The 24,827-nt window shown below is 37.3% G+C and overlaps 1 protein-coding gene across 3 annotated transcripts; it reads right to left on the bottom strand.

The window, feature by feature from the left end:
* Positions 1-110: 110 nt before the first annotated feature.
* Positions 111-24,643, bottom strand: otud5a (OTU deubiquitinase 5a). 3 transcript variants are annotated; one of them, XM_043247578.1, is made up of 9 exons: positions 23,648-24,599; positions 21,482-21,572; positions 7,405-7,469; positions 7,159-7,315; positions 6,759-6,907; positions 3,731-3,916; positions 2,994-3,201; positions 1,906-2,022; positions 111-667 (listed from the first exon to the last, which is right to left on the bottom strand). In XM_043247578.1, the coding sequence occupies exons 1-9, from the start codon at positions 24,239-24,241 to the stop codon at positions 546-548; spliced, it is 1,689 nt and encodes a 562-aa protein (XP_043103513.1). In that variant the 5' UTR covers positions 24,242-24,599; the 3' UTR covers positions 111-545. The 3 variants fall into 3 exon arrangements, with proteins under 3 accessions (XP_043103513.1, XP_043103512.1, XP_043103514.1); XM_043247577.1 differs by having other exon boundaries at positions 112-667; positions 21,482-21,575; positions 23,648-24,589; XM_043247579.1 differs by lacking the exon at positions 2,994-3,201 and having other exon boundaries at positions 529-667; positions 21,482-21,575; positions 23,648-24,643.
* Positions 24,644-24,827: the final 184 nt, after the last annotated feature.

Here is a 24,827-nt window from a genome sequence, read left to right as displayed (position 1 = left end):
ACGGGCAAATATTCAGAAACTTTATTCTTCAATAAAGCCGTTTCCACATTTGTGAGTGAGCACGTCAAAAATATGAATCAAGACTGTGCAAAAAGGAAGCCAACAAATAAGTATATTTCTTCAGAAAGTTCTTTTTTTATTCCAAGAAAAAAAAGAGCATTTTCATCCCAAACAAGAAAATAAAACAAGATTATATTAATCAATTAATTAAGAGGATAAAGTATGACTTTTTTTTCAATAACTTTTCGTTTCCCCGTGTTTTCTATAATGATATCAGTCATGTTTATTTTCACATGCACCTAAAGAAGTCCAATGATGGTGTGAATGGTATGAGAAAGAAAAGGAGTGGTTAGGTGAGTATCACAACAATGGGCCATTACTGCTGGATGGCTGAGGCCAGTGATGGACTGATGGATGGATGGATGAGTGGGGAAGGAGAGGAAGGACAATGTGAAACTGCATGATGGTGGAGAGAATGTGACTGGTTTGATCCCCATGTATCTGCCTCCTGCTTCAGATGCAGATTGTGCCTCAACCCTCCTTTATCAACTGCTGTCTGGAGAAGGTTCTCTATGCATGGCGTTTTTCTTCATGCTGTCGAGGTATTCCTGTTGTGACACGGCCAAGACGGACGCCAATATCTCATCGTCTTCCCAGTCTGTTAGGCCTGTTGCAAAACAAGAGCAAAAAAAACACATTATGGTTTGTTGACACAGATAAAAACACAGCCTATTATGCACAAGACAGGTCAAAAGATTTTTGTGAAAGATTTTTTTTAATGTATTTAATGTGAAAAGATTTTTTTAAATGTATTTAATGTGAAAGAAGTCTCTTATGCACACATTTATTTAATTAAAAATATAGTAAAAATGGTAATATTATGAAATAAATATTACATTTTAAAATAACTTATTTTTATTTTAATATATTTGAGAATGTAATTTATTCCTGTGACGTAAAGCTGAATTTCCAGTCTCACACGATCCTTCAGAAACCAGTGTAATATGCTGATTTGCCGCTCAATTATGTTGCTTAACATTTTTGGGATGTATTTTTTAAATGAATCTTTTGAAGTTCAAAAGAACAGCATTTATTTGAAGTAGATTTTTAACATTAGAGTAAATGTCTTTATCATTAAATTAGATTACTTTAATATACCCTTATATAAAAGTATTAATCTCTTTGATTTCTGAAGGATCATGTGACGCTGGAGAAGGCAGAAAATGCCTTTTTGAATCACTGGAATAAATTACATTTGAACATTTGAATGAAATAAATAAATACTGATCTTTTAACTCGTAATAATATTTCATAATATTACAGTTTTTTTATTTTAAGAAATAAATTCAGCCTTGGTGGGCAAAAGAGTTGAATTATTATAAACGTTTGACCAGTAGTGTCTAAAAAAAAAATTGCATTTTTAAGGCTGTTGATATTATAAAAGCAAAACAGATAACAAATGTGCATCATACACAGGAACTTCGTAAAAAGCCGTTACTATTATCAAATGTGCGTAACAGCAATAATAAAGAATGTGTAGGTGTGTCCATCCTTTCAGACTGATGTATATCCATTACAAGAGTTACAATTGTCAAAAACATTCCCTCCCTATTTATACCGTCTTATGTTCTTTATGCTGATGTCAACCGTGGCTGGGGTGTGCCGATACTCAGCTGCAATCAAGTGTATTTAACGGCACATAACAACTTTATATGCTGCTTTCTGCAATTCATACAGCTCCGCACTGAATCACGTGGATCACATCACAGATTCAAGCTGTGTGAAACGCACGAGGAAGGTGAGCAAGCGCTGTGAATAACATGGCATTCCTGAGCCCTGGATTCTTTCGTACTGAATCAGGCAGGACAGCTAGACGATCTGGCAGGCGCGATTTAACTTCCTCACCAAAAGCAGTAGGGGACATCTCTTGCATAATGGCCCGATAGCCCAGTGCTGGATACAGAGACACCAGAGAAGACGAGGTGGGTCTGTCTGGTCCAACGCAAGCCTGGTTACTGGGACCTGAACGGCGAGACAGAACACAAGAAATCTTTATTTTGAAAGATTAAAGTTCATAGATCCTTGTGGCTTCTCCTGCAGTGCTTTTGGGGGAATTTCGTAAAAAGACCACACACAAAAAAATGGCATAAAAGAAGCTTTTGTTGTTATTTTTTTGCATAGCCATATTAAAATGAAGCATATTTATGTACAAATAGTCATTAGTGCATTCCGTCTGAACAATTTAGTTTTGAGGGTTTATTTTTAATTACTTAATGATCATTATTAAAGATAATTTGTTTATGTCATTATTAGTCTCATATGCATGTATTACAGTTGTACACTACTTTAATAATGGCTGTAATACTGGTTTTGACAAATGTTATACACACACACACACACACACACACACACACACACACACACACACACACACACATATATATACATATATATATATGTTAGGTGTCTCAAAAAGATTTTGGGAGAAAAACAACTTTTTGATCAAGTTTTGTTAACTTAAAATGATCAAAATAAAGGCATTTTTTAATCTCACAAAAAGTTATATTTCAAATAAATGTTAATTAGTCACATCATTCTGGAAGATTATGGTTTTCTCATAAAAAAAAGAAGAAAATGCTGGAAATTCAGCTTTGTATCACAGAAATAAATGCATTTTTATATTTCACAATATTACAGTCTTTTACTCTATTTTTGACCTAATGTAGACGTGGTGAGCATAAGAGATTTCTAACAGTAGTGTACGTAACACAATTTAAACTGCCTTTCTTTGAGCCAAATATAATTTCTCATTTAATTCCTTTAGACTTTAAAAGTAAAATACAACTCTGACATGCTTCCTTATAATCAGTTTAATTGTCCGTGGGCATCATGTGGCATTTACCCTATAAACTGGCTTGCCGGAGGAAACGTATCACACAGTTAAACCTATAGTTTTAATGAGACTGTTCCTATTGTAAACACTGCTAACAGACCTGGTGCACAGGGTGATGGGGGTTTGGATAGTGCGAGGGCCGCTCCGGCCGGGAAGGGGGGCTTAGCCGGTGTGTCCGAATGCGAAGGATCAGGAATCTCTGGAGAAGGGGCGGAGCTGCGCTGCCGCGGGGATCGGGCGCTCCATTCTTCCAAACCACTGGAGGCCGCAGCCGTGGCGGAGCTGCACGTAGCACTGGCCTTGCGAGGCTGAGGGAGCAATAAAAGCAAACACGTCCATTCACAAATGATAAGCGAACAGGCACTTCGTATCTTCAAAGTCTGTCAAAACAGTCAAACTTCTTATACAAGGACATTTACGGAAAGCAGGTTCGTGTAAAATGTTCACGTTTGCCTGCTTAGGTCAAATGACAAATTTTCTTTCTTTCTGATACGCTGCCGCCAGTCAGTTCAAGAAGCAATTTATAAGAAAGCCTGAAGCTTCTGTGAAGAATGGTCTTCTTTAAAGCTGGCAGAAGTGTGAAAACGCAAACCACACAGGCTGCAGGTATCTTGACGACGGAGCACTCTTCGCGGCTCACTTGTGACTTTCTGAAAACATTCCTATGCGATCAGCACTGAACCAGTGATTACTTTATGACGCCAAAGGTTTTTGTGACTAACTACCTGACTCTTACTGACAATCCTGTTGATTAGAATATAAATGCATCTACTGATGGAATGAGACATGATGTTAGGTAGTTAGCAGGATTAGAAATAAATCAGGCAGGTTCCACACCTGTCGTGCCTGTTTCTCCTGATCTCGAAGCCACTGTAAGTACGATTCTCTGGCCACTTGCTCCTCTATGGCCTCGTTGGTGGCTTCCCAATCCGTGGCCCTCTTCTTGTCCTCCAGCATCTGTTGTTCTATCCAGGATTCCTCTGACGTTTTAATGGCATTCTTCATGAGTGACTGGTCTGCAAACTGCAGAGAGACAGAGACAGATACAGAAGAAGGGTAGGGTTAAAGGCTACATTTTAGCCCTCGGGTGACAGGTAAGAATGTTTTCTGCTCAGGCACCTCAAAGATGAGTCAATTTGTGGGGAATGGAGAAACATTTTCTCTTATATGCAAATTAAGCAATAAATAATTTTCTAAAAGTGGGTGAAAGACATTTCATCGCAGGAACATATTTTTGTCTCTTATGTCACACTTTGGCCTCTTTTCTTACAACTGAAAACCGTTAAAAATTGGATGGCTGGATTAATAAAATGATGTAAAGAAAGACAAAACAGACATAGATAAGATAGATAGATAGATAGATAGATAGATAGATAGATAGATAGATAGAACAATGATGGATTTTTTGGTTCACACTAGAGTGAGTGCAAGACAGCAAAAAAAGATAAATTTTAGGTAAAAAAAAAAAAAAATCAATTTTAAAAACTTTCTAAAATCTTTTGTTTGCTTTGATAAAATTACTATTCAATTCAGAAGCAGACATTTAAAACAATGTCTATCAACAAACAATAATTTTTTTTCTTCACTCTATAGAGTGATTGCAAAACAGAAACAGTAAAAAATTTAACATGCTCCATCTTGAGAGAGTCTTCATAAAAATAAAACACGGTGTCTGAGCTGAACTGCCGTCAAGCCAGGATTTGACTAAATTAGTATCCTATGCTTATTCTGACTGTTGCCGTCGGCTTGTCATTTTCTTCATAAGAGAGGAGGGGTAAAGGCCACAGCTTCGGCCCTCAGGTGACAGGTGCGAATGCTTTCTGCTCAAGAGCCCTGAAGAGGAATTGATTTGTGGGAGCAGGGAAAGCACTGTCCTTTACACGCAATTTGAGAAATACGTTTTTAAGAAACACTTTAAGTGTGCGTGATGATTTCAGAAATACAGAATGCATCTCTTAAAACAGAGGGTGTCTTACTGAGTAAACCGCATTTGACAGCAACTGCTTACATCTAGGATTATGAACAATACATTTACATTTAGCAGGCACTTTTATCAAAAGTGACTTAGAAATGAGAACAAAAGAAGCAATCAACATCAACAAAAGAGCTGTGATTTGCAAGTGCTTTAACATGTCTCAGTAAGCTTAACTTAGCAAGGAATTTTTAAACTAATATAATAAATAAAACGCATTGAATAGAAAAATAGAGCAAAGTATAAAGACCTTTTTTTAATAAATGATTTTGATCGGCCAATCACAGAATTGAGTAGTGAATTATTTTATCTCTTTAATATAAATGGTTAAAAACTGGAAGGATGGATAGACTGATGCATGAATGGATTTTCTGCAGTATTCATTTCCATTTAAGAAAAAAAGGAAATATATGTTCTTGAGGAAATATATAAGAACTGGAGGATTGCACATGTTGGAACTTTTTTTGTGAATCCGACCCCTGAACTGGTAACAATATGTCATAAACAGGGCTGTGTATCTGTTCCACAATTTTTAGGTGCATTTATTTTTTTCTCTTGCTGTGCTACATGTCCTCTGCTCCGGAACAGTGCGTCCGTGTCCGGACAGTGGCTCATTCCCTGTCTGGACAGACTGTTATACTAAACTAACTGACCGCGATATGGGGGAGCTCTAGGAGGATAAGATCTCGATGCACGTCGAACGCCTGAAATAACACACTTTTTAACAGCATGAAGCATTTCCTCCAGCAAAATCTGCTTTTCTGGACAATGTTACCTTCACGTTGGTAAAGTTACAAAGCTATTGATCGATTCTTTAGGAGAGTGATAATGGAAATGTTCACATCAGCGTTCCCTTTCAGGCACAAATTAGTCAGAGAGCTCCAGCACACACACACACACAGACCGCTGCTCTGTTTTTGATAGGAAGGCATGATCTGTCTTTGATCTGCCCGGCTTAAATTATCACAAGGCATGTGGCACGTAAACAAAACAGTGTGCTGTTAATAGGGCTCCCCCAAAACCACCGACGTGTGGAATGTTTCCCCCCTAGAGCAGTCTGGGAAACGGGACACTGCGGGTCACACTTTGTTGTCTCTTTGTGGCTTTGATGACGACTGTGGCCAAATTCAGACTCCGGATCAGCTGACGGAACTGCCTGAGTGAATGGGAGGAACAATCGGACGAGACACTGTTTTCAGTAGACTTCCTAATTCACAAACCCACAATGACTTTGTTAAACATTCCTGAATAGAAAATGCGTGTCATTACTGCATTAAAAAAATTTAACTGTTCTTGCACAAGCAGACGGAGGAGTACGTGCAGGAATACACAGACAATAGTAACACCAAAGTACAAGGGCAATTAGCATATTTCACATTGAAAATCCAGGACAGTCGCAATCACCAGATAATCTCACCTAAACGATACTTTAAAAAAAACTTCTTCATTAATAGATCACACCATCTTACTAAAAGTCTTACAAAAAGAAACAATCTGTTACTTATTTTTAGTGCTGTCAAATGCAAAATAAAAGTTATTTACATGATATATATATATATATATATATATATATATATATATATATATATATATATATATATGCGTGTACTGCGTATATTTATTATTTATACATGTATACATACTCATAATAAATATACACAGTACACATGCATATGCTATACAAACAAAAAGTTTATTTTGGATGCGATTAATCGATTGGCAATCATTTATTTATATATGAAGAGTTCCGTCTGAATTTTTCTTCTAAAAAGAGCATTTTCGATATGCCCCTCTGCATAGGTCCAGTAAAAAATTACCGAACCTACACATAGGAGTCCGATAATAATGCTCATTTTAGAAAAAGAAAAATGTATATATGTTGCAGATACCCACTCCAGGTTTGAAGGCAGGAAGTCCGAGCCCAACTCCAATTGTGGCTTTGTTGGGATTCACTACAGAGTTGTAGTGAATGTTCCGATGGTAACTAACTCTGATTGGCTCGTCATTATTTTGATGGATGCCATGGAACGTGTTGATTGGTTCTAAAAGAGGCCATCAAAATAACATTTAGAAACGGAATACAAGGAACAAGATTTACTTAAGCATCAGTATAATAGCAATATGCATCACCACGAAGGCTGTTAAACATTATGCATGTAAATATAATTCCTTGCAATACCAATAAATCCATGAAAGAATTTTCAAATTGGTCATCGCTATTTATTAAGGTACTTGCATGATGGTATATAGTGTAATAAAATTTTATTGATGCTGTAATGCAAATTCAACTGACCTGTGCCGTACTGATAAACTTCCACTGGCCGATTGTACATCTCTGCCATTGCCTGCATCTCAATATGGTTTCCATGACAGTTGTTCTTCCTCTTTCTGTTGATGTACGTAGTGAAGTCCTCTGTCACATAGTTTGAGAAGTAATCTGCATTTTTCATCTGCAAGTAAAATCATACAGAAAGCATGAATTTAATTATAAAGCGATCAGGTTTTGTACACTCTGAAGATCCCAAAGAACATCACATACCAAGTAATCCATGCAATGTTTGCGGACAACTTCGTGCATATCTTGGTCTCCGTAAACCTGATCAGCTGTAAAAATATGATGAAACCAGGGTTATTTGCAAATAAACACCATGATCTTTGCATGCATTTATTTTACAACAGTTAATAACATTTTATTGCACTTTCTTCAATTTCTCGAAGCGTCTCTGCAAAATAAAAATTGATTTACTTACGTAACAAAGTACACAATGCCATTTTTGCATTTATTTCAAGCCACGCAGTTTTCAGTCAACTTTATTTTAGTTTCATGTATGTTTTCACGTTTAGAACATAATATGTTAGTTATTGTAGCTGCATGACGTTTTTAACATCTTATAGTGCAAGTATAACCACTGAGTAATCTTGAGGGGTTTGACAGGCAAATTCTGTAATGCATGCATGCGTGCAAGACTACATGTTTCATTCCACAAACGCCACATTTGGCGGGCTTTATCTATTTGCGAGTGACTAAAAGCAAGAGAAGGGGCCCAAATATGGTACCGATGTAAACAAACAGGCGTATGAGCTCCGCTCAGAGGCCGACACCTTTTCCTTTCAAAAGCAGTGATATGCAAATAAGCCTTAGCCTCAAAGCTCATTCCGGCTAGTCACATGACCACTATCCGCAAAGATTCTCAGAATCTCTTAGTCAATTTCCTCTTTCGCAGTATCGGCCTACTTCTGTTGTGACACTTCTGAACAGACTGAGGAAGTTGCGCTCGCTTCACTAAAAAAAAAACAAGCTTTAAATGAAAGTTCAAACACACACACCAATACAGGTGCTTTATTTAAAGACACTTGCACATTTTTAGTTCCCCGAAGAGGCCTAAACGTTATGCCTAAACGTTATCTGATACAGTAGTGTAGGGTTTGAGAAAGAGGATGTTGTTGGTGGAGAAACTTTGGTTTAGTTCAATGTCTAGTCGAATATCCTACAGCAAAAACTTCTTCATCGCTGCTAATATGCTCCGCAATTGGCACTGCCTGAACGCTCTGTACTTCTTAGGAAATTAATTTGATATGAAAGAACCTGTCGTTCTGTTCCCAGCAAGAACAATAGTTGCCATTTTCTGGCAGGTCCGTGTTGTTTTCACAAGCTAGCTATAGATGTCACTCCCTAGGTCTGTCCTTTTATAAATGCTTAGAGCTTTTAATTTGAAGGCGACTGCTGTTGGCGCAACACTACAATGTAGTTCTGAAGCCACTGCTAATTGTTTGGTCAAGTAAAAATGAGCATTTAGGACAATGAAACTTTTTACTTTTCAAAATTGTTTCAGTGGACTTGTTAGACACAGGTTCATTTGTGAAAATCAGGATCTTGCCATTTGAAACTGCAGGAAGATCTGAGCTCAAACACAGGAGTAGATTCGGTCTGCTTTTGGTTCCCCATTTGGCCTGTTGTTGGTATTTCCATCTGTCTTACCCTTTCCATTCATTACAGCACGGTGCAGTGGATAATCAGACCCGTTGTTAGTGGGTGCTGCGGGGGAGAGTCAGGGATTTCCCTTCGCTCCTTTGCATTATTCTGACTCATGTGTGATGATAAACACCTGCCTTCATTTTTTTTCCTGATTTCAGCCCAAATTTGAATAACAAACAACTTTACTATAGTGGTGCTGCCACGTGGGGCCTTGAACTCGGCTAGAAGTTTTGCATGTACTAACAGTGAGGAGTAGTAAGGAAAAACATTTCCTTGAGTATATGTTGACCTAAATTGCATCTTAAACATTTAGACTACAAGTTAAGGGTTTTCCAGAACTGTTAACTTCAAAGGGGTACTACGCATAAAATGTTCGTCATCACTTACTCGCCCTAATGTCACTTCAAACCGGTATGACAGTCTTTCTTCTGTGAAACACAAAAGAAATCTTGAAGACTGTTGGGTCCAAACACAATTGAACCACACTGACTTATTTCATGAACAAAGAGGTTTGGACTGACATGAGGGTGAGTAAATGATGCCAATCCTGAACCATGCTATAGACATGAATAAATGTAACATGACACACTGAGAGGTTTGTTATTACTTTTTTACAGGTGACCAAACTTACATTTATAAGGCTCAATAATTAACCAAATAGAAACCACATAGCAAGCATCCCAAGCATCACTGGCGGTGGTTTTTTGCACACCTGAATAAATACTTATTCAGACAATATAAAAGGTTTCCAACTTCCCAGAATTCACTAAGGTGATCTGAGTGGTTTCTAGGATGTTTCCAGGGTTGTTCAGAGTAGCATTACTAAGTTTTTGCCCAAAGACCAGTCAAAAGTGCCCACTTTTAAAATATTGTTCAAAAGATTGCGAATGGTGTGGATTTTTAAAATGTTTCTGAAAGAAGCTTCTTATCTTGAAAGCGAACAATGAAAAGTAAAAGTGACGAGAGGCCAACTGTGGTGACCCAAACGGACTGCATTTATTTGATTAGTACAAAAGAAAGTACAATTAATAGATGTTGTGAAACATATTTTAGGTAATTATTTTTGCTTTTATTAAGAGCGGACAGTGATGAGAGATGACAGGTAATGGAGTGGGAAAAAAGTGGGAGCGGGATTGGGAAAGGTCTTCAAACCAGCATTCACACTCAGGATGCCCTTACCCGTTTTAAAGGGATACTCCACTTCAAAATGAAAATTTGGTCATTAATCACTTACCCCATGTCGTACCAAACTCCTAAAGCTTAATTCGCCCTCGGAGTACAATTTAAGATATTTTGGATGAAACCGAGATGCTTGTGACTGTCCCATTGACTGCCAAGTAAAACAAGGTCTAGACCAGTGGTTTTTTTCTAGGGGTCCACAGTTCTGCACATTTTGCATGTCTCCCTAACTTACACACCTGATTCAGATAATCTGATGCTCACGAACCATTTCTTATCATTATCAATCTTTGAAACAGTTGTACTCCTCAATACTAAAATAATTATACACTAGTATAGTCCAAAAGAACAGCATATATCTAAAATATAAATATTTTGTAATATCATAGGTCTTGACTGTTAATGCATCAAGACTCAATAAAAGCCTGCACTCATTTTTTTTTGTTGTTAATTGTGTTAATAGTCTTTCTAACAGATAAAATACAATACTGCAGTATAGATTAATTTTTAATAATCTCTGAAATACAATTTCTTTATTCTGGTCATGCAAACAAACATAGAACATTGGGCAAACATTACTGTTCACATCCACATAACTGTGTCTCAACTGCAACGAAAACACATATAGCCCACCACAACGATCACCCTGCAATAGGTCATTTCCCAACACTAAAAGCGAGTGGTTGACCTCTCCGCAGCCAGCGGACATGCTGATGAGAAGATCGGCAGTGAATAAAAAAAGCGCAATCCGCTGGGTAGGTCTACCACGAATGAGCATTGCCACTGATAGAATTCATGAGAAAAGAGAAGAGCAGAGGTCCACAGAGCAAGAGCAAAACCACAAGCTCACTTCCACTAATGATGAGGTCACAAGATAGTGTCTTGATTCTTAGAAAGGGGCAGGCCTAGTTTACAAGAGAGAGCTTAGACCTGCCTTTGAGGTCTGGCGGTCAACGATAAGGTTTATCCTCAAAAAGCAGGGCCGCAGTGACATCACAATGAACTGAATTAGAAGAATCGAATTTAAGATTCCCAGGAACTTTACACACCCTACGCAAGTTTAGGAGCTTCATTCACGTATTTCTGCAGGAGGAAACGTGTCGTATGTAAACAGCATGGACGCTCTGAAAAGAAACTGCCAAAACGAAATGACAGCTCAGTGTAAACAACAGCAGCAATTTATACCAAATTAATGGGGTTGAAAATATAAGACCAAATTGAACATCTTAACATCTAAAGTTTAAGGAAAAATGAAGAAGAAATTCTTAAGATTATGAACTTCTATGACTAAACGTAAGCAAATCCCAGTCATGCTGAAGAACATGATCATCAGGTTTTGTTCATGTCAATGCTGTCATGAAAGCAATTCTAAAGGAAAATATACATTTTTCAATTCCCACTCAAACAGCGTTTACAATGTGTAGTTGCATTTTTTTTAAAATGTAGAATTACAACTAATTAACATTTTAGGGTGAAAGTAATTTGTCATAAATTAGTTTTTGTTATAAATATACCTGACAAGATTGTTACGCTGAATGACATTTTAGAGGGCGTCTCAGGGAATAATTTATTATATTTATTTTTGCTGAGAAACAAAAATGCAGTCAAATTAAATTAAAATAAAACTTATTTTTTGCAAAACAATAAAAATTTGCAGCAGTGCTATACTTATTGTTTTTATGCCTTAACCTTTTTTTGTCTTTCACCCATGACTTAACAGATTTTCTTACAATAGTTACATCATTAAACTTTGTTGCCCCGTCTCCAAATATGACCGTGTGGAACATGAGTTGCAGAGTTCATCCAGAAAGAGCTGAGGTCACCGCTCTGACCTGCACTCCTGTATGCTCCTTGACTCCAACTGCTCATAAGATCATTTGACAGGCCACGTCCACCTCAACAGCCGATCAGTAAACACGCTCTTCAAACAAATGAATCGATGCAGCACTCTAAAAACAGACACCAGTTACAGCAGGCCCAAAGGTAACTCTACTCAGTGGCCTTATTGACTACAGTGTGTTCTGTTCACTTATTTGTGGAGCCACAATACGCTTTCAACTTAAGATTATGATCATATAGATCAATGCGTATTGATTCCCAAGTGCGTTGTGGGATCAGATCACAAACATATTTTTAAAGTACACCCTGTGCTTTCCATAGCCAAGGAAGTACAGTTAGATATTGAATAATGGCTTATGCACGGACTGAACTGAGTTACATTAGTACCAGAAAAGTCAGACGTTGATCATGAGGGTGTTGAGTAACACAGAGTTTACTATTGCTCCAGAAACACACCGACGGTCAAATACACTCATTCATGCTCACGAGACTGTATTGCAACCAGGCATGCTGTCTACTGGCACACTCCATGCAGGTCATAGACGACCACTGAAAACCCAGTGTAAACTCCAGACTTGAATTATGCGTCTGTGTGATTTCATCAACAGCTTGGTTTTGTAATAAATGACACCAAGAGATGGCGATGACAATGTTTTCTGTACATTGGCAAGAGAAGATGCAGCTCTTGGTGGTGTCTAGGTGAAAGTTGGAGACTTGCTGAGCATCTGCCTTCCAGATGTGCAAAAGTTCACGACGCAGCTACGACCGAGAAAACTAAGTAAAAGGGGGCAGACGGTCTTATCACAATCGCTGTCTGCAAGTCAAGCGATTGAAACGATTTTACAACCAAACGGTTTTTGGTTAAACTGATATTATAAACAACATTTGCGATATATATCAATCGAAATATGCTCCTTGACTTTTGCTCTACAGTGCATCGTCAGACTTGCTGGTTTACGCTGGATCAAGCTAGTCAACATCCTCAAGTTCTAGACCATTTCCCGTCTCTTAGAAACCAAGCACTATAAAAAGCTGTTACGTGAGTGGTGCATATGTTGAAACCTGTACTTTCCTGTCCTAGAATCAATGTAACGACAAGGAATCTACTAGCAACCCATGATTCCAGCAAGGCTTCAAACTTTGCTCCATGTTTGCCACAGTACATGATGTCTGGCAGTTGAATAATATGCTTGACCAGATAGTTAAAAGCTGACCTGTGCTTTTCACGTTTCACGTTCACAAATATCCAGTGCGTTGACCCTCTTGTGACTGATCTGAAGATTTATGTAAGCTTAAAATTCATTACTTCAACTTTTAGCAACGTCCAATGTTCAAATCAGTAGTGGAGTTTAAGATGATAATTCACCTCTAAATGAAAATAAACTTCACATCATTTCAACCCAACTGACATTATCTTTGCAATTATGTAGTATAATAAAATTAAAAGCACACTTCAAGCAACTTAAAGGGTTAGTTCAGCCCAAAATGAAAATTCTGTTATTGATTACTCACCCTCATGTCGTTCCAAACCCGTAAGACCATCACTCATTCTCAGAACACAATTTAACATATTTTTGCTGAAATCAGAGAGCTATCTGACCTTCTATAGACAGCAACACAACTGAAATGATCCCATATCCAGAAACGTATTGGTAACGAAGTCCATAACGCTAGTAGATTAATTTTTTGTGCAAAGAAAACAAAAGTAACAATTTACTAAACCATTCTTTTCCCCCGAATTATGTTTTCCACCATTTTAGACAGTATCACTACGCATACACTTGTTTTCCCATAGGTGTAAACAACCGCAGATTACATTCATGTGCAGTGTAAAAAACAAACATAAAAAGGCTTTCTTGACTAATCTAAAATGGCGGAAAATGTAACTAGGAGAAGAAGAACGGTTTTGTAAATTACGTTAGTTTCGTTTTCTTTGAGCAAAAAAAAATTATTCTTGTAGCGTCACAAAACTGAAGTTGAGCTACTGATGTCACATGGACTGTGTTACCGATGTATTTCTGGCCCTGGAAATGCTGTCTATGGAGGGTCACATAGCTCTCCGATTTCATCAAAAATATCTTAATATATGTTCCGAAGATGAACGAATGCCTTACGGTTTGGAAAAACATCAGTGTGATTATTTAATGACATAATTTTAATTAGCCTAACCGAAAAAAACACTTCATGCACTCAACTGTTACAGTTTTCCTGACATAACAAAGAGCAAAGACTATCAGACTCTGATGCTGGAGGACAAAACACCCTTATAAAATTAATCAACCAGATGGATGGGAACACGGTGCATCGCCTAAGTGCACAGTACATTATTTGGGACACCACTTATGTTTGTTCCTTATGCATGCAATGAAAGTCATTTTAGGGTGAACTGCCCTTTACCCGAGGGCAAGGTGGGTAGACGGCACCAATGAATCTGGGAGAAAGGAATTTTAGCCACACCTTCACATTTCCCGCTCTGTCAAATCATGTTATGGCATTTGTGGCATCTGCTTTACAATCACAACAAGATGACGAACTGCAAAACGAAAGGAATGCAGCCGAGCTGTCTGTCAGAGGTTCATGGCAGGGCACTGACAGCTTTGTTTACTACAGAAGCAGGTATCTGGAAAAGATCCCACAGTGCGTGCAGGGGAAAATAAACGGGGCTTACAATGGAATGCGCTTTGCATATAATGGGGATTTTCACATGCAGATTCAGCCATGTGAGGTAGAGGTTAGTGTTGCTTCAGGTGAGGCTGTTCTTAGCCTTGCGTCTACCAGGGCGCCTCAGATAGATCAGAGAAAATAATGTCTGTTCCTGAAATAGCACCCTGCTTAAGGGGAAAGTGAAAACAACAGCTGACTTGACAGAAGGAAGTACACATATTTAAACTAAATTCTAGGGAAATGGAGTGGACCAAAAAAAAAAGCCTAGATGACGCATATAAAAAGGTTTTGTTGATATACCATATGCAAACATTCTTGGAAAGCGTTAAAATAAAGCAAGAAGGTTGAGCAACCACAGTGTTACAGCTAAACTTTTACCAAACAGCAATACATAGTAAATTACAACAATGTTTAATAAACAATTGCATTTATTAGCGGTGCTTGCAGAGCCAAACATAGCTTCAACTATTACTGATACTTATGATTAGAGATTTGAAAAAATAAACAAACTGACTGAACACCTGAACCATATCTAGTGATCACCATCCGTCTCCAAAAGTGCTGTTTTACTATATTGTATGTTGATATAGTTGTTTTGTATATTATTCCTTTACGTTTAAATTTTAGTATTTTTGTTATGTGGTTTTGTCATTTTAAGTTTTTTAAAATATGTATTTCTGTTTAATGGGTTTTTATTGCAGTAGTTAGCAGTACTGAAATGTGACTTGAAATGAAGTTAAGTTTTCATCTAATATTTATATTTAATTTACAAAAAACTATGTTTAATAGTTCTAGTTAACAATAACAACAACATTTGCAATTATTTTTCTAGTGCAGACAATTATTCTGTAAAGAAATGATTAGCATAACTGTAGATAAGACAGTATTAGTACGAAATTCAAATTATGTTAAAAGTGCACTCATATCAGGTATTTTACAACTACTCATCCAATCAGATTTTGGAGCCATAACTATGCTTTTTGAATATTTATTCAAATACAAAACCTCTAGCAAACTTCACGTCACAGCCAGACTGTTACAGTCCAGGTGGTAAGGTCAGTCCACATATTTATATCAAATATCAAAATTTGCCTGGAAAGAGGGTGTCTTTGATAAAATGCACAGCCGGCACTGCTGCACTTCGGAAGAAATGTGCAAATTCAAGCCAAAAACAAATAAGTACACTGTTACTCGAACAAACATTCAGCTTCCTTCAGTGTAGGATTACGATCCACCGCGTAACCCTAATCTTCAATGGACGACTGGAAAAATAAAGCATTTAAATGGTCTCTCGTTACAGTACAAGAATCTGCACCTTTTAACCTGCTGTCCTGCGGACAAGCATTCACATCGGACGTCTGAGCCAAAGTTCGAAAACTACATTGGTTAAGCTGTTTTGAAGAGCCTAATTAATGTTTGTTTAGCTGGCTGGGTCAGGTCACCCCACTCCTGAGAGCAAACAGCCAGTGTGTGTGTTGGTAATGGTGTCAACTGCTTCCCCGTTCACTAAAGACCAGGTCGAGCTCTGGAAAGAGGGGCGGTGCTCTGGATAACCAGCAGAGCAGCACTGGAAAGGAGAGCGAATGCTGGGAGCTAGGGCAGGGATCTAACACATGACACCGTTTCCCACGTATCATAAAGGAGAAGCGCATTCCCAACACGAAACCCTGCACAACAATTACTGCAGCACAGAATAACTGCAAACTTTTGGCCAGGATGTGGTGATTCAGACTTGGTGATTCACAACAAAACTGTTTTTTCAAATTAGGCTGTGGCTCTATGAAACCACACTAAAGCGGGGACATTACAACAGTTGTTGAAAATTGTAGATTGGAGGATTCAACTCGAGACAGCCAATCCAACAGCTAATGTGTGAAACCACAAAACCTTTTGAAAGTTTTTCTTTGTAAGAGAAAAACTGAAACCTCAGCAGCATACTTCTCACTATCAAACAGCAGGCACAGGTCTTTGTGGAAGCATGCGTCCATATTAGCGCTCATTTTCTTGTAAAAATGAAACGTACTCCCCCGTGATGCGGTGAAACGTGATGGGTCTGATGAGAAACTCAGCCAATGGACACTCATCATTTCCACTTGTTTTCCTTCATTCACTACAATTGGGTTGATACTTACCTGTTGAATGTTTGGACATAATCTGTCTCTCATGATCATAAATGACTTAAATCTTCTGCTTGAATGCACAATTAGTTTAGTAGACAAATAGAAATTGGAGGCACATGTGCAGCTTTTTTTCTTCTGTTTTTATTCTAAGTGACTTTGGATATAAATGCATAAATGTGACCCGGGACCATAAAACCAGTCCAAAACCAGGACCATAAAAAATGATAAATTTTACTATTAGCTTTCCATTGACGTATGGTTTGGTAGGACAACATTGGCCAAAATATAACTATCTGGAATCTGAAGATGCAAAATCTAAATATTGAGAAAACTGTCTTTAAGGCTGTCTTTAGCAATGCATATTACCAATCAAAAATTATGTTTTAATATATTTATGTAAAGAAATGTACAAAATATCTTCATGGAACAAAATCTTTACTTATGATCCCAATGATTTGTGGCATAAACATTGATAAATGCGTGTCATGCGACTTATTTTTGGCTATTGTTACAAATATACCTGTGCAACTTAAGACTCTTTTTGTGATCAAGGGTCAAAAATTTCAAGGGCAAAACAAGATGTAGGCTTGATACTGCAAAAAAGAAGTCAATAAATGTATGAACAATTCTTCAATACTGTTTAAAAGCTTCCCGGGACGCAGCTCACAACGTTTTTCCAAGAATGTCCAGTGGATAATATATGAGATGGAATCCAATACTAATAAAGGACAAGAAGGTTCGTCCAAACTTTCAATTGGCTTTCAACTATAACACCACCACAAATTACCATTGAACAGACCTCAGGATATAAACCTCTGTGAGATAAAATACCTTGGAAAATCATTTGCAAACCAATTTGCAAACACTGCACAAGCATTTGCACGCTAGCGCCACGAGTCTCCTTACTGCAAACTATGAACTATGAATGTTTAGCTGTGTTTAACAAAGGAAGCTGAATTATTACAAAATCCAGAGTCATAGAGAGTTGAAGGTGACATGCAGAAATCATGTTATTCTCCTATTAGTGATGCTTTCTACATCTAGCCGATTACCACCAAACTATGAGTTGCAAAAAACCGGTTTCAACATTCAAAATTCTGGGGTCAGGAGGTTTTTTTTGTGTGCATTAAATCAATAAACGTGCATTTATAATGTTACAAAAGATGTATATTTTTAATAAATGCATTTTTTTTTCATTTCTATTCTTTAAAGAATCCTGAAATAAAGGATGTATCATGATTTCCACCAAAATACGAAGCAGCACAACCGTTTTTGACATGAATAATAATGAGAAATGATTCTTAAGCAGCAAATCAGCATATTACAATGATTTTTGAAGAATTATATAAGACTGAAGATTGGAGGAATGATGCAGAAAATTGTGCTTTGCAGCAGAGGAATACATTTCATTTTAAAATATGCTGAAAGATAAAATGGCAGTTTTAAAGTGTAATAATATTTAATGCAAATAAATGTCATCTTGATAAACACCGTAAGCAAGTGTTGATAAGCAAGACTTCTTTCTACCCATTTTATGTCCAAACAGTTAAGCGGTAATGTAAGGTTGTTTAGACATGGGATAACAGGATTATAATAGAGATAATCATGGGAATTAAACGGTGCTCTCCTGACCCAATCTTTTCATAATGTGAGAACCAAAACAGCAACAAAACAATGAGGTTGACGAGAAAAATAAGGGCAAAATCTGATAGCAGACATCTGTTTTGTTTCTGCCTTGTTGACAGAACTGATTATGTGATGAGAACAATCTTAAAATCATAAACAACCTGTCAGCATACGGCATTAAAGTATAATAAGTAAACAGACAAATCATGGGAAATCATTTTTGTTTTTTTGTTTTTTCAATAAAAGCATTCAACAGTTAAGAGTGTTCCGTGCCGACCCCAAATTAAGAGCAATAACATAATTCTAAAAAATATAAACCAAATATAACCAAGTCTCACTTCAGCCGCCACTATAAGGAGCAGTTTTGATACTGCTTTGGTTCTCTAAATGAAACAGCATTAGTGAAGCCTTAAAAGGACAGATCACTCAAAAAAAGAAAACGAGTGGGCATAAAATGACCATGTAAAGGTACATTTCAGAAGTAAGAAACTTGTCATAAGTCAACGCGCTCTTTCACAAAAATATAATAGGCATTCATATCTATTACGTCAAATCAACAGCCTCCTGTATGAAACTATCCTACCATGGGTTATCATGATCCCACCGACTGTGAGAACCTTATTACCATCGGGCCAGTTATATAACGTGTATTGTTTGACTCGAGTGATTGTTTGGAGATGGATAGTTTCACACCTGCGGTGCAAGAACTGTGGCACAGTGTCCCTGATGGGAATGTTTCATGTAGGTCAACACATCACATGCCCGCATATCAAATCCGGTGGAAAACTCACACGAGGACCTCTGTCCTTTTTTAATTATTTAAAATTATTAAACTGAATGCGTGTGTGCAAGGGAGAGAGGATAAAAAGAGCAAGTGAAGGAAAGAGAGACATGAAAGAGAGAATGAAAAAGGAAACGGGGTAAGATGCCACTCAATGGTGGTTTCAGGGACAGTAGCTAAATATTTTAAAAGAAAAGAAATCCTAATAAATAGGTATGCACTTGAATGTATGGCTGCCACTAAAGTAACTACGTGCATTATCTGGTTAAGAAAGCATACTATAAATATGCATGAAAAATACCTTAATAAAAATTAAGGGTATCACTTTGATCAGTTATGTTTATGTTCGACGGGTCAAAGGTGAATGTCCATAGTGGCTTGAGTGTAACATAACACCCTGAATAGTTTAAATGGTGTTTAAATATCTGTGTAATATAGTGGACACCTCTTGAGAAAGTTAACTCGTATTCAAGAAACAAAAACAAAAGTCAAAATTTGGGGCTATTAAAAAAAAAAAAACACCTTACAAGCTGAAACTGAAATGTAATACAACACTGCTTTTATATTATGGTGTCACACAGTACTCTGCAGAACCCTTAAGATATGTTGAGGAGTTGCGCCACCTAGAGGGAAGTTCTGGTAGCTGCTCAGAAACTCAACAGGCACATGTACATTACTGTTATATAGAGAGTTGAGTCAAGCATAAACATAAATTAAGAAATTTAAAATAGCCCATGTTGATTTCATATTAAGCTTAATGGATCGTATGCAGTGAACTACTATTATTAAAAAAAAAAAAAAAAAAAAAAACATTCGCACATTATGCATTTATACAATCATTTTAAGTGATAGTTTTATATATTGTTGCCACTGTATGACTATGTTTATGCAACAAGTGATAACTACACAGTGTATTGTAAATAAAAATAAAAATAATTTTTTAATGGAATTTTGTGAACAAAATGTCTAGATAATAATCAGATGTAAAAAAAATAATAATAATAATAAATAAAATGTTTTGAACACTGATAATAATAAATGTTTCTTGAGCAGCAAATCAGCATAGAATGATTTCTGAAGGATCATGTGACACAGCAGACTGGAGCAATAATGCTGAAAATTCACCTTTGCATTACAGGAATAAATTACATTTTAAAATAAATTAAAAAATATTTAAAATTTAAATTTAAAATAAAAGTAATCATTTTAAAATTGTAATACTGTTTCAAAATATTACTATATTATATTTTTGATTCAGATAAATGCTGAGCATTAGAAACTTCTTAAAAAAATATTTAAAATGCCTTTCCGATTCTGAGTGTTTCTAAAGAAAATCATATCAAATAAAACCAGATTATATTGTCATTAAATTTGGCACAATGGAAAAATAAAGGTTAAAATAAAATGCCATAATTGTTCCATATTCCACTAAATTCTTCCCTCAACAAGAGGAATTGACACATATCTCTTCCATCTCGTGCGTGAACCTAATCGCTCTAGCGGGCAGCGCCACTATGTTAGCGTTTAGCTTAGCTCCAACCATTCCTTAGGATCCAAACAGGGATAAATTTAGAAGCCACCAAACACTTCCACATTTTCCCTATTTAAAGACGGCTGCATGACTAGTTACACGAGTGAGTATGGTCACACAAAATAAAATGTGGCGGTTTTCTAAGCGGATAAAAATAAGTAACTATAATGTAAACTCCCTAAAAACTCCCCTCTCCCTCTCACTTGCATCAATACAACCAACATCCATGTTTTCAGGATTGATGATATTACTGTGCTGTGAAGTGCTCTTGCGCCATTTATTATAGTTATCTTTTTTATCCGGCACATTTTATTTTGCGTCACTATACTTACTCGTGTAACTAGACAAGTTCAAATAGAGAAAACGTGGAAGCGTTTGTTGGTTTTTAAAATAATCACTGCTTTGGATCCTAAAGAATGAATGTAGCTAAGCTAAACGCTAACATAGTGGCGTTTACTATATTATTCTGATAATAAACATTATTATTTTAATTGGGACTTTAACACAAGGTTAGAAAATGTTTCTACTTGCTTTTTTTGTTTGTGGATACATACGTAAATATATATAATTTTTATATTTTTAATCTCCCCTTTGTATTCCTCTCTGTAATGTAGGCTGTTAGTGCTAGTGCGATTACGGGAGAGATATGTATTGTCTACGTTAAGGGAAGAACATACCGGAATATGGAAAAACAAAGGCGTTTTCCTTTAAGTTAAGCACATGAATTGTGAGATATAATATTTTTGTGACGGTACATTTATCTAAAAGTAGTAGGTCTTCTGGGTATTTGATGCTTATAGATATCAGATCATTTTAGATGATGGTCAGTAGGTGAATTAGATAACATCTACTAAATCTTTTGACTTGAAGTGAACATCAGGTGGTTAATAATGTACCTACCAACAGCTCTGAAGAGGCAGGCACCATCTTCCTTCATTTTTTTGATGACAAATCCTTTCTTTTCCCGGAGTGCTTTTTCAAACCAGTGTTCCTGCTGTAACAGAGGCAGAATTTCAGAAAAGACACAGTGGGAGTTCATTATAATGCGCTCGATAAACAGACAGACTTCTAATGAGAAAGTTATTGTTGGTAACAGTTATTTTGCACATCTAAAGTTGTCAAGAGCATCACAGAGAAGATTGCGTTTTTATGCAACCAGCAGCATCAAAACTCCTAGACAAATAAGGTCATCTTGATTTACCAAATTTGATTTATAAACAATGAGCAATGCGTGAGCGAAGATAGGTTCGATTATGAGAAACAGGTTGCGTTTCTCAAAAGATTTCAGAAATAATCACACCAGTTGTTTCTAAGATCTATTTAGGCTTATGGTGCTTTTGGGAAATGCAGCCCAGTTCAGTTTGAAGTCCAGAAACCCAGAAGAAAATTAGCATTTGAACCACTGGTTCCCTCTGGAAATCCTAATGGGTTTTTGGAATCATGTTTTAGATTTTTGAGTAAAATAAGGTCTGTGGTGTGCAACTTTTCATCAACTTAAAATAAAAAAAAATAAAAAAAACAACAGGTCTAAAATAAGAATTAGAAGCATAATTGCTTATAATTTGTATTATATAAGAAAACTTTTCCAAGTAAAATTGTTCAGATATTATTCGGAAAAATGAAAACCCATCCTAAATATTCCACTGGTAATCTAAAATGAATTATCCATACAAATGTCGACTAAACAGCTTTATTTAAAGGTCAAATATCTCATTATCAGTCTCTCTTTCTGTCTAACAAGACATGTTTTATTAAAATTGAGAGAACAAAGTCATGGAAATAACTGTTAAAAATGTTAGAAAACCCAAGCCATGTTTCAAACAATATATTTCACAGCCAAAGTGTTTATACATTTATGAGAGTATATTTAAAAAAAAAAAAAATTAATTTCAAGATTAATCTGAAGTACAAAGCTAACAATGTTTGAGCCATTATAGTTAAAGCATTACAGTCAACACGAACAATTTGCAACCCATTGCACTTTCACTATTAATATTTTATTTATATATCTAAGACATAAGATATTTATCATTCATATTTTAATTCATACAGTTTTGTTGTGCATGCATCTTATGTTACAAAAGATTAAAATGCTACGTTTTTAATTAACTGTTACATTTTCATTTGATTGCATATTAGAATATTAAATAAATTGCTTATTCTTTCATTTAATTAGAGACAGAATAAAACGAACAAACAAAAAATGGAAAGCACGAATTGTTGGGAAAAATAAGTTTAAAAGTTTAAAAACAAAAAGTGAACAAACAAGTAATGCTTTAATTTCTTCTCAAAGTCAAACTAGCATGTGGAAAGCGTTTTCTTCCCCATTAAAAAGTAAATGAATATTGTGATAAATACCATATGACATGGCAAAAATATTGAGAGATTTTATGTCCTATCACAATATGACTAGAAAATAAATATGTGAGGTTTGATTTCAATTTACTTTAAAGAATAACCCTCTCTTCTTAAAAAAAATGCCGTTTACTCGTATCATTTTAAAAACACTTGTTTCCTGCCCAGACAAAGCTCTGCATCCGTAATACAATGCATGCTGAGTGAAGTCTAATGGAAAACATGTATTACATCTCTATACTGAGACACAAAGCAATTAATGCAGGGCACAGCACATAAAACTGTCTTTCATAATTTATCATGTCATCTGATGTCACTAACATTATGCATATTCACTTATACAATCAATATCTACGTCAGTTGTTTATCAGTCTGCCTATTTGTATATTTTTCCAAACTGATTTTCTCTCTATCCATCCGCAATAAATCTATCTATCTGTACATCTATCCATCTATGTCTAGTCTATCCATCATTCTGTAACTATTCCGTATGTGTCTGTCTGTCTGCCTACCTGCTTGTTTATTTATTTGACAGTCTATGTACCAAGCTGTCAGTCCATCCATCTATCCAACTCACCACTGTTCCGTTTTTTTCTTTTTATTCATCTATCAATCCTAGTGTCTTAGCCGTGTCAGAACACGTGCAATATTTTCAAATCAAAATGTAACATGCCGTCTATGGTTGTGAGATGACATCATCCGTCCACATACCTGTTCAACAGTCGCTGGGTCCTCTGACTGTAGTCTGGAAGCATTTTCATACTCATCCTCACTGTTATACCCGGCTCCTTCCTCCTGTTCGGGACTGGGACCCCCTCCTCCTCCTCCTCCACCGCCGCCGCCGCCGCCTCCTCCCCCCGTCGCCCCGGGTCCGGTCCCTCCACCGGCCACCCCACCGGAGCAGGTCGCCTGTCTCCTCCTCTTACTGAGCCCAGGCCCTGAGCAGCACCCTCCCATCCCACCTCCACAGCCCACCCCTCCTGACAGCTCAGCCCGACCCCCGGACACGCACGCCATCCCCGTGGCGTCCCCCGGGCCGACCGGAGACCCGGACCCTACCGGCGGAGGAGAGGCCTGCTGCGGCCGGGAGCTGGATTCAGTGCGCCTGTCGTCTCTGGACGGCGGCGGAGCGGCTTGATATGACCAGGGTGGCGGGGAAGCGCGGGGCCTCGCACCCGGCCGGACCCCGTGGGAGTGCTGGTGCTGGTGAGGGTGCGGGTCGGATCCGGTCCGGCGGTCGGTGTCATCGGGGTGATCAGACACACCGACCGATGAGCTCGGCTTCTTCTTCGGCAGGATCGTCATGACCGTTCAGGAAGGGAGGGTGTCCGTTTTAACGACTCTAAACGCGGTTGAACATTTAAACTTGAGCGTCTTTTAAGTCGTAATACGCGCTCCTGTCACCCCGGAGCGAATTTAATTCAATACGAGGCGGTTTTGAGGGTAAAAACGGCGGATAACAGAACAAAAACAAACCGTCTTCCGTCCCTCGGTCCGCTGTTGCCACACAACATCAACATACAGCTGACGAAACCCTCACGTCATTTCCGTCTCGCTGCTTGTTCCGCCTCTGCTTCAGAAGCTGTCAGTTGAATTGTTCATTCGTTCATTCATTCGTGTATTTTGTTTGCTGGTCAGCACTTTATGGCCCAGTAACTAGAGTCCACCCCTGGTATTTATTGCCTCTGATCTGTTTATTATGAGTGTTTATTAAAGCCAAATAAAACGGTGAGAGTGGAATTCAAATCACTGCCATGTGGAGCCATTTCTGAACCATTACCATGTGCTAATATTGGAAACAGTTAAAATCGGTAAAACCCAGGTCATGTTTCATGCTGGGTAAGCAAAAGAATTTATAGCTGTAGGCCAACAAGAAAAGATTGCATTTTTC

This window comes from Puntigrus tetrazona, chromosome 8 (assembly GCF_018831695.1).
Source record: "Puntigrus tetrazona isolate hp1 chromosome 8, ASM1883169v1, whole genome shotgun sequence".
Taxonomy (NCBI): domain Eukaryota; kingdom Metazoa; phylum Chordata; class Actinopteri; order Cypriniformes; family Cyprinidae; genus Puntigrus; species Puntigrus tetrazona.
The sequence above is the reverse complement of the archived record's forward strand: the minus strand, read 5'-3'. Positions and strand labels throughout refer to the sequence as shown.

Coding starts and splice junctions, on each gene's coding strand:
- otud5a (XM_043247577.1), bottom strand. CDS start 24,241: ATGACGATCCTGCCGAAGAAGAAGCCGAGCTCATCGGTCGGTGTGTCT. Junction 3,202..3,730: donor AGGAGAAACAGGCACGACAG/GTGTGGAACCTG, acceptor TTGCTCCCTCAG/CCTCGCAAGGCCAGTGCTAC. Junction 668..1,905: donor GATGTCCCCTACTGCTTTTG/GTGAGGAAGTTA, acceptor GTTTTGCAACAG/GCCTAACAGACTGGGAAGAC.